The 18580-nt window shown below is 40.0% G+C and overlaps 1 protein-coding gene across 9 annotated transcripts in view; it reads right to left on the bottom strand.

Annotated features, from left to right (window-relative positions):
• Dgki (diacylglycerol kinase iota) overlaps positions 1–18580 on the bottom strand; it is a 452799-nt gene that overhangs the window by 92110 nt on the left and 342109 nt on the right. For all 9 annotated transcript variants that reach the window (XM_036180454.1, XM_036180458.1, XM_036180455.1 and 6 more), the window contains 2 exons: positions 9705–9784; positions 7201–7245 (listed from right to left, as the gene is read on the bottom strand). In XM_036180454.1, coding sequence (XP_036036347.1) covers positions 7201–7245; positions 9705–9784 — 125 coding nt within the window. The remainder of the gene's footprint in view (positions 1–7200; positions 7246–9704; positions 9785–18580) is intronic.

Here is an 18580-nt window from a genome sequence, read left to right as displayed (position 1 = left end):
TGGATAAGAGGAAGTTTAGGAATGGCCAATTATGAATTAAAACCATTATATGATATTCTGATTGGAGATGTAGCCTTGGATTCACCGAGGCAACTAACCAATGCAGCCCGAGAAGCCTTAACAAAATTAGAGGATAGGTTACAAAGGGCTTTTCTTCAAAGAGTGCAAAATAATGATGATATTACCCTGTGCATTCTGCCTACCCAGTTACAACCTACGGGAATTTTATGGCAAAAAGGACCCTTGTTATGGATTTATACTAAAATCTCACCTGCAAAATCAATTGAGTATTATACTACTGCTGTAGCATTACTTGCGCAACAAGGGTATTCAGCAATGTTTACAATATTTTGGAACATCACCACAAACGCTAGTTGTTCCTTATGATTCTACTCAAGTCAAGGTATTATGTGCTGCCATAGATGATTGGGCAATACTGCGTTGTACCTATCCAGGACACATAGATTGCCATTATCCTAAACATCCACTATTAACTTTCTTTAAAGAACATCCTGTAGTTTTCCCTAAGGTAACTGCTTCCCAGCCCATTCCAGGAGCAAGTGTTATATTTACAGATGGGTCTAAGACAGGCTGTGGTGCTTATATGGTGGATTCTACTGAACCTGTAAAACATCAATTCTTGCCAGGTGCACCCCAACAGGTGGAGCTTTCAATAGTTCTTGAAGTTTTCAGGGCTTGTCCATTTGCATTTAATTTAGTGTCAGATTCTAGTTATGTTGTTACTGCCTTGAAAAGCCTTGAATGTGCAGGGCCCATCAAATCTAGCCCTGTTAGCTCATTGTTTGGCCAATTACAGAAACTGATCTGGCAACGTAAGAATCCCTTTTTTGTGCAACACATCCGCGCACATACCAGTCTGCCAGGTCCATTGGCTAAAGACAATGATATAGTGGACCAATGTACTAGACAGGAATGGATGTTTGTGGCTTCTGCCATACAACGAGCACATGCTTTCCACAAAGAATTTCATGTTAATGCAAGGACATTACAACAAAAGTTTTCTATCTCACGTGCGGATGCACGAAAGGTGGTACTAGATTGTCCCCAGTGTGTCATTTTTTATCATCCTTCTAGATTAGGAGTTAACCCTCGTTGTCTGCTCCCCCTAAAAATATGGCAAATGGATGTTACACACATCTCTGAATTTGGACGTGTCAAATATGTACATGTATCTGTTGATACCTGCTCTGGAATCATTCATGCCACCCCAATGGCAGGAGAGAAAGCCTCTCATGTTATTGCTCATTGCTTAGAAGCTTGGGCAGCATGGGGTAAGCCTCAACAGTTAAAAACATGATCCTGCATATACAAGACAGAAGTTCACTTCCTTCTGTCAACAGATGAATGTGCAACTTGTACATGGCCTACCATATAATCCACAAGGTCAAGGCATTGTGGAGCGTGCTCATCGCTCCTTGAAGGAGTTACTTCAAAAACAAAAAGGGGGAATAGGCTATGGCCGTACCCCTAAGGACAGACTCTCTCTTGCATTATTTACTCTGAATTTTTTGAATTTGGATGCTTCCAATTGTTCTGCTACAGACTTATCTAAAAGGTTGTCTAGTTATCTTTTAGGCAATTGGACCGGAGAGTTTGATAACCTGATGGACCAGCTGAGGTTGGCTATTGTCACGGTGAATTCGACCCGAGTGGATACCGGACTGGCGGAGGGTTTATCTTCCTGGATTGCTACAGCCATGGATCACATGAAGGAGTGGGCAGGAATAGGAGCCCTAGTAGGCTTACTGGTGCTCACCTCCCTAGTATGCTTGTGGTGCATTTGTCACATTAGGATCTCACAGCGTCGCCATGCAGCCATGATTGTACAAGCCTTTATGGCCATTGATGCAGGACAGTCCCCCCAAGCCTGGTTGGCTACTTTAAAAGATATTTAGGCACAGGATGCGAGGCCTGCGCACTGCACTTGAGGTTATGATACGCTGACCTCAAGAAGAGCAAGTCTGATTGCATGTGGGTTGGTACCCTAACTCCCACCTCTGTGAAAAGGGTATTAGATGGGTCTAGTGTTCTCTGGGTAGACGACGCCTGGACAAACATTAGTACATGTTCCATTTTAGCAGAGATCAGACCTCTACTCTTGCCTGTTGCTTTGTAAAACAAAAAGGGGGAACTGTAGAGAGCTGCGTGTAGCCGCACCCTAAAGATGGCGCTGGCTTCCACCCTCTGCCTTCCCGATGGCAAACACTCTTTGTGGTAAACAGCTCCTTATTTGGCTATGGCTGGATTCGTGTGCCGCTGGCATATGCGTGGACCTGTGGACAGTGCCCACATGGCTGATTGGGGTTGGTAGCCCAGACCTACTTAGGGGCTGGGAGAGGCTTGCCCCAGAGAGAGACAACGCAACTAACAAAGGGTCTGAATAAACTGTATTAAGAAGAGTCCCGTTGTTGCGTCATCCTTGCTGGTCAAGGCGGGCGCGACAAATCAGTGCTTGTCTCTCTGAGCATGGGTTACCTTACTTAATATAATATTTCCCAGTTCCTTCTGTTTTCCTGAAATTTCATAATTTTTTGAAGCTAGTTGGTTTTTAGATAAAGGATAAATCCATGTTGCACTTACTATTGAACACTATAATCACTATAATTTCTCAAGTGAAATTGATAATATTCAAGGGTCCACAGGGCCTTCCTGGAGAAATACTAAGACTTAGGGCATACATAAAAATGTTTTTGAAACCCTAAGTACACTTGGCTTTAACATACCCGGCCATAATTGTAGCTGTTTTTATTCTTCCTGGCTACAGTTTCTTCCAGTTCCTCTTCCTTTCTCCTTCTGCCTTCCTCTCCCAGACTTCACATCTACTACAGAGCCTCATCATGTCCCAGTAAAAGACAATGACTCAGAGAGTCTTGGGTTCTAAACTGCTCACATTTGAGGATGGGTAGTGCATTGCTGTAGGAGATGCCCCAGCATTGTATTCATATATATTTAGTGATGCCATTGGCTTCCACTCAGTAGATTCCAAAAATATCTACAGGCATTGCCAGATGTCTCATATTGGGACCAAAAATCATCCTTAGTTAAGAATCATGACAATAGCTGATCATCAATTATTAGAGTACCACATACACACCTGGTACATAGACATACATGCAGGCATTCATACATCTACACAAACAGAAAACAAACTTCAAACAGAAGTTCCTTCCCAAGCACTGCCTTTTTCTGGGTTCAGATAAATTAATTCTAACTTGCAAACTTGTTTCAGTTTATACCAAAACAATCCATCCCATCTTCACCTCATGACTTGGGGTTAAAAATGGACATTATTTCTAAAACAAGAGGGGGGAAAAGGAGTTATCTTATGACAGATGGCCTTTAGGAAGCATTGTTTATCAAATAAAGTCTAATTTATTTATAAGTTCCAGTTTATTTGCCAATCTGAAGAAAATATGAACCTGGACACAATCTATTTGGCAGTTACAAGTTACACCAGATGCCATTAGCATGAAAGGGCTTTTTATATTTTGGCACTAGAGATATGTATGCCGGACCTTTCAGCAGATCATAAACAGCCAGCACGTTCTTGTGTGACCCACACTGCCTTGTTAGGTTAATGCAAGGTGTCATTTTCTGTGCCTCCATGCTTTTCTGCTCATTCTTTGCAACCTTGGATAAGGAAGACACAAAATCAAGGAAACAGGGAACCATGTAGGCAGTGGGAGCTGCCATGTGGCTCACTAACAGGGCATCTTGGGCACATGTACATCTCTGAGGGTTTATTTTTATTTTGTTGTTTGTTTTCCTGACTTAAAAAAAAAGTCAACTAAAACCCCAGCTAGCCATCAGTGGGCTGACAAGATTCTGCCAAGTTGTTCTAACTTACTGGTGTTTATTCATTCCCCCTCACATATATAATAAATTTCATTAGAGAGGAGTGCTGGGGCTATCTTTCTGTATGCTGTGAATGTGTTGTTCTGATTGATTAATAAATAAAACACTGATTGGTCAGTAGCCAGGCAAGAAGTATAGTATAGGCAGGATAAAGAGAGAGGAGAAGTCTCGGAAGGGAAGGCTGAGCAGGAGACACTGCCACCCGCCACCACCATGAGAAGCAAGATGTGAAGGCAGAACTGAGAAAAGGTACCAAGCCATGTGGCTATACATAAATAAGAATTATGGGTTAATTTAATTGTAAGAGCTAGTCAATAGTTAGCCTGAGCTAATGGCCGAACAGTTTCAATTAATAAAAGCATCTGAGTGTTTACTTGGGTCCAAGTGGCTGCAGGACTGGCAAGTGAGATAGATTTGTCCTGACCATGGGCCAGGTAGGACAAAGGAAAACTTCAGCTACAGAGGAGTTAAGACATTTTGCAGTCCTGTTTCCTAAAGCTTATTCTCCTACATCACCAACTCCTACTGAGACAGTCTAGATATCCTGATGTTAAGCTTCTGACTCAGGAAACAAAATTTAGTATTAAATTTCCCATTGGGTGGTTTTGTCATGTTCTACATAAAAAGGAGTGGCATCTGCACTTTGGGAAGATGCAGGAGTCAGCAAGCAGACTGCTCAAGGGCACTTGGCACTCTACCCTCTTCCTCACTCTTCCAAGCAGTCTGTACTTGGCTCTTAGGCACCACCTTCTCCTCACCCTGTACTCTGTGGCTAGGGTCAGTATCCATGGCTCTTTGTGACTGATAATTCTCCCCACTCATGTTCTGCCTGTGGCTAGTAAGGACACACAGAATGGCAGTGAGGCCTCTTTATAATCTAAGCTCGTCCCAACCCAGCAGGTCCAAGCACCATTCATTTGCTCAGGACTTCCCCACATTTTATCTCCAAGGTGGGGATTTTGAGTGGGCTTTATTATTTATATTTCCAACCTATTACTGCTCACCAAAGTTCTTAGATTCTTACAGACTCATCAGTGTGGTCCTTCTAATGGTCCTGAAAATCTCAATAAAGTGTGAAGGTTTATTTCCTGTAGCCCCTTGCCTCCACTTGCACACCTTTGCTATTTGGGAGACCCCTCTTTGTGCTAGAGTAATTCTAGAATATTCTCTCTCTGTGCATTTCTCTCTCAGATGCACACATGTAAACACACACACACACACACACACACACACACACACACACACACACTCATATAAAGAGAAGATCCTGGACTTCTTTATCATGCAAAGGTCCCTGATTACTCTCTGTTCCTTCATTTCAGCAAGATAAGGGGGAGGTTGTTGATGGCCTGATACTCATCCTTGATCACTATCCTTGTTATTCTGTATTCTCAATGCACAAAAGCTTTTGATGTGACATTTACATCATGACAATGTTGACACCAAAGTCTGAGTTGACTATAACTCATCAAAAAGTACAAAAATACTTTGGAAAACAATCATTAATATTTTCCATGTTGTCATTACTTAACAGGAAATGAGACAGCTATCCGTATCATATTCTACAGTGTCACTTATCTCCTAATCCGTGTGGATACACAGTGACATAAGAAGCCATGCTTAAAAAAGACTCATGTTCAAGAGTCTTACATCAAAATGACAATAGCCTACATGACAGTTTAGCTTATCAGTACATGAGTTTCATGAAAACTAGTTCGAATCAGTGTTTAAAGTATTTTGGCAAAATTACAAAAGTTCAAAATTTTCAAGAGGGAAAGTACAACCTTTGTTAAAACAATAGATTTTCTTCAGTCTAATTTCTGATACCAACTGTTAGCTACCAGCTCCAGTCTATAAAAGCTGATAAATTTTCCTTTAAAATGTTGATATAAAGCATCCTAGAGTGATTCAGTGGTTTGTTATCTTTGGGTCTCTTTAAGTGACTTCTGCTTTCAGTCACAGCCAGATGTGACTGAATATTCTGGAATAGTAGAACATGTGAGAGAAATAAACACACAAATAAAAACACCAAGGTCATCCCTGCCCCCTTTAGTCTAAAGATAAATGTGCTGCCTTGGCTGAGGGTATAGAGTAGATCTCAACAGGGAAATACTGCTATTCAGGCCACAAATTTCAAAGTCTTCTTTAAACTGTAGCTATTGTTGTTTTTATATAAAAGATGGCATACTAGAATTATCTGAGTACAGAAAATTAGACACTTAAACCCAAGTGAGCTAAAGGGGGGCTTTCACAGTCAATAGTATTTCATGACAATGGTCAGCAAAGGACTGTATACACATGGTGGACTCATAGACTGTATCTCCTGGTGTCATTGATGCCATACTATCCTGGTTTGTGGAAGTGGACTATGTGGTAGCCACACAATTAAATGCATTTCTCCTGGTGTGTCCTTATTATGTGACCAACTCAATATTCCTGTCATATGGATTCATAAAATGATCTACAGAGATTTTATTTGGAGAAGTTGTTGGAAAGTTGTGACCCTCACACCGCCCTCCTAGGATGGAAGGGCAAATGGCTTCCAAGAGAAGCAGGGAGAATTGTAGGCTTGCCTTACAGTCTGGGTGAAAACTATACATAAAACCTATACCATATCTGAGAAACTGGGTAGATCAAATGATGGATAAGGAGATGTGGGCAGCACAAGAAGGTCAGACAGCAGAGAAGAAACTGCACTTCCAAAGTGGGCTGGGGACAACTGAGGTTCTCCTGATGAGGGCGGGTAAGAGCCCAGAGATAAGAGCCTATCAGATTCCATCCAGAAGACAAGAATGGGAGAAGCCGGTTATATTATAGAACTTTGGGTCAGTGCTATAGGAGGCAGGGAATCTCTTCTCGGGGTGTGAGGGAAGCCACCTGGAACCAGGATAGTATCTAGCCCTGGGGTGAAATTGTTAGAAAAAGAACAAATCAGAAAGATCAGCAGACAAATGGAACATAAACCATAATTGACTGATATGTAAAAACCCACCTTGATCTAGTGTTGTGCTTATGAGACCTGATACACACATTCTCTGCGGAGCTAGCTTGAGTTAAGATTTGCTTTTATATATATATATATATATATTTCATTTTTATCATTTTTTCCAAGTTATCTGAGAGAGTGTCTACAGTCTAGATTTGTACTAGACTACATCAGTACAAAATCTGGAAAATGCAAAATAATCAGAATAACAACTCCAAGGGGTTCTCTATGGATTAAGCCTATTCCAGGATAACGTGTGGACTCTAATTTACACATGCAGTGAAAGAGGGAATTTGACTGGAAAAAAAAAGAAACAAGTAGAAGCAATTATGAGTTACCTGGTAATGAACTCTCTGTGACTCAGAAGAAACTGACTGCAAGTCCTAATGAAAAAAAATGAGGGGAAAAAATCCACACCTTACAGTTAGCTTGAACAGCTATTCCACATTTCTACCAACTGAACTCCCAATTCAATGTCGCCATGCTTATCTCAAAGGTTTCTTCATTCATCAAGGTTGGCCAATGAAGTTCATGCCAGAAACAATAATATCATACTAACTTGGATTGAGAGAAGGTGGGTCATTTGCATCTTACAACTCAAGGGTTTTATAGGTTAGTGATATCCAACTGGTGGTTTTATTATAATAAATGGCAATCCAGTTTCATTTGTATATAAACTCTCTGGCTTAGAGAGAAATCTTCTTGGGCAACCTTAAATGCCTAATATATATATATATATATATATATATATATATATCCATATACTTACAAGATGCTTGGCAAACAGGAGTTTTCATAAACATCAATCAAGAAAAGGTAACCACTGACCATGTCCATGTCATCACAACGGGCAAGTTGACAGATATGAAAAGAAATGGGCTTTTGCCAGCTGATTCTGAAGCTAGACTCCCCTTAAAAAGTTTGATAACTAAGTTGTCACCACTGTCATAAGCCTCAGGCATCCTTGCTAATGAGTATGCTAATCCTCTGTACAGATGTCAGCAGTCCTGGGTACCTCTGTCCTTACACCTGCTTCCCAGAGGGTTTGTCATCTGACTCTGTGCCCATGTCACCTTTGAAACTTCTCTTTACTTATTGAGATCATTTTTTCCTACTAAATCTACTTTTAGTTGAATGTTAGTAAGATAAGCATGCCAACAACTTGGGTAAGTTGAATTTCAACAACGCCAACTAATTAGACATGTGTTTTGCCACTGGAGAGTAATGCTAAGTCACTTGAGTATTAATTTTTTTTAAATGAAAAAAGACATAATATTAATTGTGAGTCACTTTTAAAGAAGACTTTATTTTGTCTGTATTTATGTGTATGTATGTATGTCTTTGTGTATATGTACACATACATGTGTACTCCTAGAAACTGGAAAGGATATCAGATCTCTTGGATCTGGAACTATAGGTGGTTGAGAGCCATATCACATTGATGGTGGGATCTGAACACAGTCCTCTGTAAGAGCAGCAAAAGTTCTTAACTATTTATCAACTCCCCAGTCTATAAATCCCCACCCCAGTTTTACTAAGGTGTAATGTGTAACAGTCCACAGTAAAATGAAGTATTACTTTGAAAACTGAGATATTATAGGTTCTTTAAACTTAAATTAGAACCCAAGTTACATGCTAAAAAGTTCACAGATGTTTTATTCTTTAAATAGTCACCCACACTAAAAATAGCTAAACAAAGCCACAACTATAAAATTTACTGACTTTCTAATTCACACTGGTGTTCAAATTTTGGCATTTATCCCTATATATCTTTTGGTCCACAATTATATCTATACCCATAAGAATTTTTAAAAATGAAATTAATTTTTAAAAACATCAGCATGTGCTTCCTATCCAAATTCCTTTCTAAGGAAATATAATGTTCAAAAATAAGTGACCACAAGTTAGCAGGATTTAAAAACTATATATTAGCTTTATTTATAATTCATTTAGTCTTTATTTTGTCATTATGTATTGAATGGAACAGAGTTATTCCTCTAGGAGAATATTTCAAATCACCTATTGGTTTTAAAATACAACTATTTCAATTAGCACAATTTGAGGAAAGATAATCTAATGAGAATGGGAGTCCTTCATCTGGAAGCAATGATGGAGAGAAATGTTTATGCTTCTAGCACTTCTGGGATGGAGATAGCTACCCACCCCTACCTGACGTACCTACATATACACAGTCTTGCTGAAACAACCAACAATAAGTGTAATGATGAGTTTGGGTCTCTTGACTTTGCTGGCTCGGGTTAAACTCATGAGAAGGTCATCTATGAGACTGATTCCTTCCTGTTTTTCAGTGGCAAGACCAGACTAAGGGAAAAATTATGGGTCAACAAATTATCCATTTGGTTCTGATATATTTCCATGGATAAGTTTCTTTTTCCTGTGGAAGAAGTTTCATTTAAAAAACAAAATCTATCTGTCTCTGACAGAAGTCTGTGCTAGACTTAAAACATCAAGTAGCCTCAAATCTCTATGTTCTTTTGCTATTTATTAGCTCTTCTGAAATTTTGAATAATTATCAGTATAGAGCTGTGTAGCCTGGCAAGAAGGCAGTATTTCCAAGCTAGATGATAGCTATTGAATACACCTGGGATCAATATCTGTAGTTAATCATCAGGGCCTCTCACAGCAACTGGCAGAGGGAACCATTGGTAGAGTTGGGAGGATATACACTCAACAGACAAGGCCACAATGCCACTTCCTCATCACATGTGTCATTTTAGAAAAACACACACACACATGCATATACACATATTTGTACAGAGTTGGTAGTTTCTTATTGAAGGGGAAATCTAAAGAGAATTAATAACAAGATAAATCAACTCACCTCCTGTAGGCGGTCTATGTACATACGGCAAGTCTCCAAGTCACAGTCTCCACGAACAACTAGAATACCCAGAGGGATGGCTGAGGGAGAAGGAGAAAAGAAAACCTAAAATAACATATCTGGTTTTTAGACTGACTTAAATGTGTTTTTCATGGGTAGAAAGAATCTTATAGACATTATGGAAATCTGGATACAAGCATGAACAGAAGTAAGTATACGCTCTATAAACCCCCTCGGTGGTCTCTGGGAGCTTCTTCTCATTCCCAGCAGGTGTCATATATTTGCCCTGCTTGACTCATGTTTCCCCACCACCTGGCTTTTACCTCCATGGGCCTGATATGAAATATACTGTCTAATATCACAGTAACAATAGGACTAGAGAATGAGGCAGCTGCTCACTGCCAGCTGATAATAAATGCCCCACATTTGCAACGGATAGCATGAAGGCATAGCTTGAGGAAGTAATTAATCATTCAGGATTCTGGACACTCACCCTTTCCCCTCCTAAACACACTAGCTTCATCTTTTGGCACATCTGCAATAGCTTGCTGTTTCTAAAATGGAAGCTATTCAAATACTGTGCTGCCTGACGGGTAACAGCAGAATTAAATACCTAAAATTGAAGGAGGAGGGAGTAAGCAGGAGGACATAGAAAGAAAGGATCCTTGAAGATAAGTAGTCATAAACTAAAGTGATTTTAAAGCGATTCAGCATTAACTGTGGTACCATCAAGACCTTGGGTAGTGTTAAGGAGAAGCCTAATTATCTACTCTCTTAGATATTCTGTTTAGGAAACAAGATGTTACACTGGTTCTAATGGGCAGACCTTCCTACTTCAAATATAAACATGGTGATTTCTGAAATATTGAAAAAATATTCCCCTTCCCCAAACAAAAAAAAGTCCACATTTCTTATCTTAAAGTACAATTGCAATATTAGATCCATGACTTAACACAAATGTGTCAAATCCATCAGCAAGAAAGTAGAAATTAACTATATGACTGTGGTGCTCACTGTTTTAAAGTCTTTCATGGATTAAATTTAGTTTTAAAGCTTAACAGCAAACAAACAGAATTATAAAGTTTGGAGCTATAAAAATTTAAAAACAAGATAATATACATTTAAACATATAAAAATGTCTTTAGTAACTCTCAAAGTAGTAAAGGAATAAATTAATAAATAATAAATAAATAAATATATAGTAATAAATAAATACTAAGTATGACAGTTTCTAACTAAGCAAAAGTAAAAGGGAAAGCTGCCTTCTTGAATAAAATGACAGATTTAGCAAACTTCTCTTTCCTCAAAAATGTTACTGACTATAGTAAAAATGTAATTTTAAGATAAAAAGATGTATTATCAAGAGAACACAGAAACGAGAAGTGGAGCAAAGGTTAGTGACTGAGCCAGGGTCCACCAGAGTCTATCCGTAAAAGTGTAAGATAGATACAAAGCAGTGAAAATATGCAGAAATATGCAAAGATGGAATCCCATGGCATATCCTCCATCATCACTCACAGGAGACAAATGCATCTGGAGGTAAATTTAAACAGGAATTCCAGCTGAACACATCATGGAATTGAAGATTTCTCATACATGGTTGGATCTAATCTAATCAACCATGATTTTCAGATTCTAAATAAAGTGTTGATAAGTTACTGCAATTTAATTATTAGAAAATTTCCTGATGAAAGAATTTTTATTTTTTTGTATATTTCCATGCATTTAACTGTATCCTCTGAGTTTAATTCTTATTTTCATCTTGTTGTCTTTCATTAGTTTTCATTATGTAAATTAAATTTCCTAATAATTTTTTGAAAGAATATCAAAGAGAACTAAAAGCGGAGTAGAAAACAGAAAGAACTTCAAGTTTGGATGGAAGCTTGTAGAACAGAGGTAAACAGGACATATGAAAAACGAAACTTCTACTGCCTCCTGGGCATTTGAAAACTTTCATTCTTGCCTTTGGCTTTATCTGAAGCTAATTCAAATTAAACACCTGTGAATGCTTTGGGCCTCCAAACTTTCAGCATATTATGAAAGGATTTTCTCTATATCAAGAGACCCTATCTAAAGGGTTATGTCATGACGAAATCACAGTATGCACACCATCAAATCTAAAACCCTCTCAACTCCAAGAAGTTTAGAATTCTCTCTGAAAAAGGAGAGGGAAGGGGAGGGGAAAGAAAAAGAGGAGAAGGAAAGGGAGCCTCCTCCAAGGGCTTGTGCTAAGCACCACCAGGAATGTCAGACACTGAGTGGAATAGGGTGGCTGAAGTTGAAACACTACGTGTTAGATAACTAGATCCCTAGTACTCCCTCATGTTAGGCACAGTTACTATCTAGAAAATGGGTAATAACTGGACATTTGCAGAGTACAGTGACCCGGAACTTCATCCCCTCATGGGGCTTGCCAAAATCTGGCATTAAGGGATCTACAGACTTGGTGTGAAGAAAGACTCCTTTGAAATCTGATAAACCCATGGGGGGATGTGTTTACATGGTGGCAGGCCCAGTCCCAGCACTTGTTAAGGTCCAAAGCAGGAACATCACACTTGAATTTCATATACCCCTATAGTCATAGTTTTAACATGCAGTTCCAAAATTGTAAGAATAGGGTACACTTTCCTGCTTTGCAAATAGACCTTTCCTGATGTCTGAAGGAGGTGTCAGAATCAGAATTCTGGAGTACTGGAACAAAGCAGGGTGTCAGAGACCCAAAATCAGAGACCTCTTCTCTTTCCACCACATGCTCTATTCAGAAAACTAGGCCTTCAACATGTGGATAAACCAGAACACTCTTTAGGATTCTCCAGAGCTCACACAAACAGTTCCCTGTACCAGGGCTTGCTTTCATCCACACTAAGTACTGTCCCTTCAAGACTAGATCAGAGGAAGAGGCCTGTAAGCATCCAAAGAACAGGCTTAGGGCTACCTAGAACTGCGAGACCCTAAAGCCTAGTCAAGGGAAGCAGTAATAAGTGAAGCCTTTCCCTCAGCACTGACATAATCCAGGAAGCAGAGCTAAACTGAAAAGGCCACAGCAGGGCATGCTGAAGCCAGGGCTCTCCTCATGTGAACCTAATGGGAGCACTGATTTGGAATTCTCAAGGATCAATTTGCCTAGTTCATATAAAAAAGCTTTAAGTCCAAAACATTTACCAAGAATCTTAGCACTCCTGGTCAGCTGTACATCTCTTGCTTATAGTTTTTTTTAAAAGATATATTAATTTTTATTTTAATTATGTATAGGGTTGTATGTCTTTGCACAAGTATGTATACATGAATGTGGGTGCTTGCAGAGGCAAACAAAGGTCATTGGATGCCCTGGAGCTGAAGTTGTAGGCTACCCAAAGTATGCACTGGAAACCAAACCCAGATCCTCTATAAAAACAGTAAGTGTTCTTAGCCACTGAGCCCTCTCTCCAGCCTTGTCTCTCTTGTTGAACAATGAGCAGAAATGTGGAAAATTATCAGAAAACTGGGACATCTGTCTAACCTAGAAGCTAGAGAGTAAAATAAAAGATGAAATAAAATGCAAAGTGAGCTCTAAAAATATTATATGTAAAATGATTGCAAAGTTTTGAGAAAATGGGTCCATCTGTGACATTGAAGTATGATCTGATCATGTTTGAAGAAGATGAAGAGTTTGAGGGGACAAGGTCCCACACAGAAAACAACCAAACATACAAAATATTTTGAAAATTAAAACTTCCTGGAATAAAAATATAGATCTCAGTCAAAAGGCCAGGAGATAGAGTTGAGATAAAAGTGATGATGTGTGTGTGTGTGTGTGTGTGTGTGTGTGTGTGTGTGTGTGTGTGTGTGTGTGTGTATGGAAAACATGACAGGAAAGTAGAAGACTAAGAAATCCAACATCAAAGTGTGAAAAATCTAAAGATCATGAGAAAATAAGGGAATTGTCAGAGACTAAACAATTGGTTTCCAAACTGAAAAGCTCCACAAAGCATCCAGCACAGCACTAAGATTAAGACACTCCACTGTGAAAATACGGGCATTGAGGGCTTCTGTTTACACCTACAGACAAATGCTATTCTCTGTCATGATCAGAGAAGCTTCTCTTTGCCTTATACAGTGGGGAGTGCAGAGAATCATGACTAACCAAGGTCCCTAGACCAAGTGATGGCTGAAAGCTCAGCGCTAAACAGGACAATTATAACAACCCCTCTAAGGCTCAGGGAACATGACTAAAGACGGAGCAGAGGGCATATAAGAGCAGAAGGAGGGAAAGGCGGTCAAATGTAGTCTTCAGGGTCTGACCCAGAGATTGTAATCTTACAGTAATCTTACAGACCCTGAGGTGGCCTATCCTGGGCCTTCACAAACTGAGCTTGTCAACAGCAATCACAGACTGGTGAGGGACTCATGTGGCCCTGTCCCTCCCTGCTGAACTGTTAGCTACTCGTGCATTCTGGGAGAGCCCAATAGGACCCAAAGGATAGTTCCACACCCACTGGAGATGAGCTCTGAGATGAAAGGCCTTGGGCTACCTCCAGTCAACTCTGTTTTGTGCTGTGATTAGGAGGTGAGCTCATCAATCCCTGTTCCTACCATGCCTGCTATTTGTGTTACACTTCTCCACCACAATGTTTATCCCTCCGGAACTGTGAGCTAAAACCAACTCTCCCTTCAGTTTCCTCGGTCATGGTGTTTTATCACAGCAACAGAAAGTAGCATCTTACTTTGACTTTTATTGCCAAAATTAAAAAAAAAAAAAATCAAGTTGGGGAAAGGATTTGTTTCTCCCAGAAGATTACAGTCAGTCATCAAAGGAAGTCAGAGCAGGAGCTCAAGGCAGGAACCTGGAGGCATCCTGAAGCAGTACCATGGAGAAATGCTTCCTCCTGATTTGTTCACCATGGCTTGCCCTGCGGGCTTTGGCGCCACCCTATCTCACGTCAATCATTAATAAAAAAAAAAAAAAAAATGACCTACAAACTTTCACAAAGGCAATCTAACTGAGGCATTTTCTCAACTGAGGTTCCTTTTCTAGCTTGTGTCAAGTTGGGAAAAAAAAAAAAAAAGGCGGTAACTGTCCCAGTTAGGTTTTATATTGTTGTGAAGAGACACTATCTATGACCATGGCAACTCTTGTAAATGAAAACATCTCACTGGGGCTGGCTTGCAGTTTCTGAGGTTTAGTTGATTATCATTGTGACAGGACATGGCAGCACGCAAGTAGACATGGTGCTGGAGAAGGAGCTGAGAGGTCTACATCGTGATCCACAGACAGCAGAAGGAGACTGTATACCACACTGGGAGTGGCTTGAGCATAGGAGACCTCAATGCCTGTCCCCACAGTGACACACTTCCTCCAACAAGGCCACACCTCCTAATAGTGCCACTCCCTATAGGCCAAGCATATGGGGACCATTCCCAGTTAAACCACCACAGCAACTAATACAATAATTTTAAAGCAAGAACACTAAGGACAGAGGTTGTATGTCCTTCAGGAGAGGAAACATCAAATCATATACAAAAGATGTGCAATCAGGATGTTTTTAATTTCACAGAGGTAAATACTACTAGGGGAAGCAGCAAAGCAGCAGCTGGCAAAGTCCTGTCTAACTGTCGACACTGCAGCAGAACACAGCTATCTACAGAGTTCACGCTCAGGAACAGTACAATCCAGTCACAAACCAAATGAAAACAACCTCATAATTTTCAAGCAAACTTGTGACTTAGTGTTGCTCTGCATTTTTATGGCTGTCTCTGGCTGCATGCCCAGGTCACAAGTTGGACTAACCTACAAGACGTTGCTGCATAATCTACACCATTAAACAAGCCCAAGCATGGATAAAGAATGAATGCCCTTTAGTGAGAAGCTACTGGATTATTTACCCCAATAAAAGTTGAGTTTTGTGACAGGATAAAACATGCATGAGATGGAAGAAATGGGAACTCCAAGGTCAAAGGATGTGAGCAAAGGGAATCTCCTGGCATTGGCTCCAAAATCCCAGGACAAGAGAATATACAGAGACAGATTTGCACAAAATGATCATCACTAAGACTGTCATATCGCTTATAGAGCTAGCTTTCAAACTAGTGACAGGTTGTAGGAAACCGTAAACTAGCTAGATGTGCAAGTGTATGTTTGTTCAACTGTTTGTGTGTGTGCACATCTGTGTGTGTAAATATACACATGAAATAAAAACATTATTGTTCCCAGATGTGCTCTTCCTTAATCCACTCCTGAGAACAAGAGTTAGATCACAATAAATCAGAAAAATTGCAAAGACTCTCTCTTCCTAACAGCACTTCCATTAAATAGTGGAAGCAATCCCAGCACCTGCCAAATGCTTCCCAGACTTATTTATCACAATACCCCCTAAATCCTCTCAGAACAGACCTTATGCACTCTTTTGGAAGTCAAAGCCAGATAATGACCAGAGAGTCTTTGTAGCAGCCCTGGAAGCATTCTAAAATTCATTGCATTGTTTGTTGTAGAAAGAGGATTCAGTTTGCTGACCCAGCCATTATCTGATTTAGAGATGTATGCATCAAGAGAATGACATTACAAAACCCAGCACAATAGTTATCCTGATAGAAAGGGCAGGAAGGTGTACATGTTCTGCAAAAACAAAACAAAACCCAATAACAACAACAACAAAAATAAAACTGTATGTGACAGATACATTTCTAATTTAGAATTAATCTTGAAACCTTTCCATTTTACATATATAGCATTATGGCACATTATGTATGCAAGTTAGATTGAGTTAAAGGATGCCCATATAAGTGGTAATGCCCTTTCTGGCTGTGAGAGTGCCCAGAAAAGATGAACAGTATTATCAGTTGACTAAATAAATAAGATCCACTTTTACCAGTGTAATGAGCATCATCTAATCTTTGGAGTACCAGAAAACAAAAGAGCATCCTCTCTTCTCCACTTCCCTCCTCTCCTTTCCCCTCCTTCCCTCTCCCCTCCCCTTCTCTCCTTCCCCCTCCCCTCCCATTATCTCCTTCCCCCTCCCTTCTTCTCTTCTCCTCTCCTTCCTCTCTCCTTTCTCTCTAAACTGGGATGTACCTCTTCTCTGGCCACCTTAGTTTCCTGGTCTTTGGACTACAGACTTTACCTCAGCAGTAGTACTGCTTCCACACCAGCTCTTGGGCTGTGGGCTTCAAGAGGGGAGGTAAACCTCTAGTTCCTATCTCTGGCTTGCAGGTGACATAGGGTGGAGCCTGTCCCACATAATCGCACAAGCTAGTCCCATCTCATAATAAATCCCTCAAGTAGCTTATGTGCCCTGAAGGTTCTGTTTCTCCCATGAATCCGCACTAATATCCATATGTGTAAGGACTTGTAGAGAAGTGAGCCAGGTATAAACCAGCAAAAGAGCCTCCAGGCAAAGGCAGAGCTTTGACAAATTCAGGTCTGGAAACTGGGAAGAAACTGTGCAGTTAACTGGTGACCCTCAATTCTGAGAAAATTATGCCACCAATTCCATAGTTCTACCAAATGAGTCCTGCCCTGGCCTCTTCTCAGGCTTCACCCAAACTCCATTAACCCTTTCCATGTTGCTACTCATTTAAATCTCTCATGATCTGGAATGTGATTAAATTAGTAAGCTGAGAAATACATCACCCATTTCACGTGTGCATGCTCTGGATTTAATGTTTGAAATAAAATGCCAACGGGAAATACTAATTAATTTTTTTCTTCTATACTTGAAGTTAGGAGTACTTGAACTCATTATTCAAATTTATGCCAAATGATGCATACATTAGCACTAGTCATTCTCAGTAAATGCTAATCCTGCAGCAACCAATCTACAAGAATAACTCTTTTATCAACAAGAAACTTCTACAGTTTTCAGGCACTAAAATCAAACATGTCAAGTATGATTTCTAATATATATATATATATATCCACAAACAGGACCAAGGAATAGAAGTAGCCTCAACACCTGCCGAACGGATTGAATTGCTCACACTAGTGAAAACCAAAGTTGGTAAAGGTTATAAGAGAAGGTGTTTGGAGTTTTAAGGAAACTTGAAAACTATTTTCCAATATCAAGAGATACGATGCAAAAAACAATCAAATAAAATTTTCAAGTTAATGAATTATTTGGTTGAAGAAACAAACAAAAAAATCATTGCTTGTATGCTGCCCTTTCTCAGTGTCTCTGAGTGCATTGTTGTTCTGGTATAACTTGGGGGTATGCTGAGAAAGCCCATGAGAATTCACAATGGATAGGAACCTACGGTTATTGCTCATGTAAGCTCTGTGCGTCCCCGAAAGCTGGGCTAACCTAGGCACATCCCTCCACCCAGCCACAGTGCTGTGAGCCCAAGTCTACCTGTTCAGAGAAAGATAGTGCTGGGGGGGATGCTAGTTACCTGATGTCATTCATTGTCCTAGAGGAGTAAATCTTTCTCCCCCTCTAGCAAGGCCAACCAGGCCAGAAGAGACTTTCTCTGAACATGCACTCTGGAAGCATGACATAACGTGTGCTGTATTAAAGGAATGTTCTCTGGAGTCATGTTATCAGGGCTTTGATCTGTAACATGACATGAGACGGTGTCCATGAGTCTCTGGGTGGATAGGGCAAAACTGAATTAACAGATGCTGATAGGAAAGGTCACATGCTAGGAGGAGGAGGAACAGGAGATACAGAGAGGAGTGGGGAGGAAGAGCAAAGGAAGAAAAAGATAGCAATAACTTTTATTAACATCAAAATAGCTATTTACTTCGTTATTTTCTCTGCTACAGTGCTGAGAAGTGGAGAACATCATTCTCAGAAAGATTAGGCAGCACACCCTCAATGGTACAACTTCCAAGCAGAGCAAGGCAGTGCCCATACCATACGCCTTTTATTCCTAGTAGCCACCGACTTGTTGAAGCTGTATGTTCA

Source organism: Onychomys torridus, chromosome 3, assembly GCF_903995425.1.
Source record: "Onychomys torridus chromosome 3, mOncTor1.1, whole genome shotgun sequence".
Taxonomy (NCBI): Eukaryota; Metazoa; Chordata; class Mammalia; order Rodentia; family Cricetidae; genus Onychomys; species Onychomys torridus.
The sequence above is the reverse complement of the archived record's forward strand: the minus strand, read 5'-3'. Positions and strand labels throughout refer to the sequence as shown.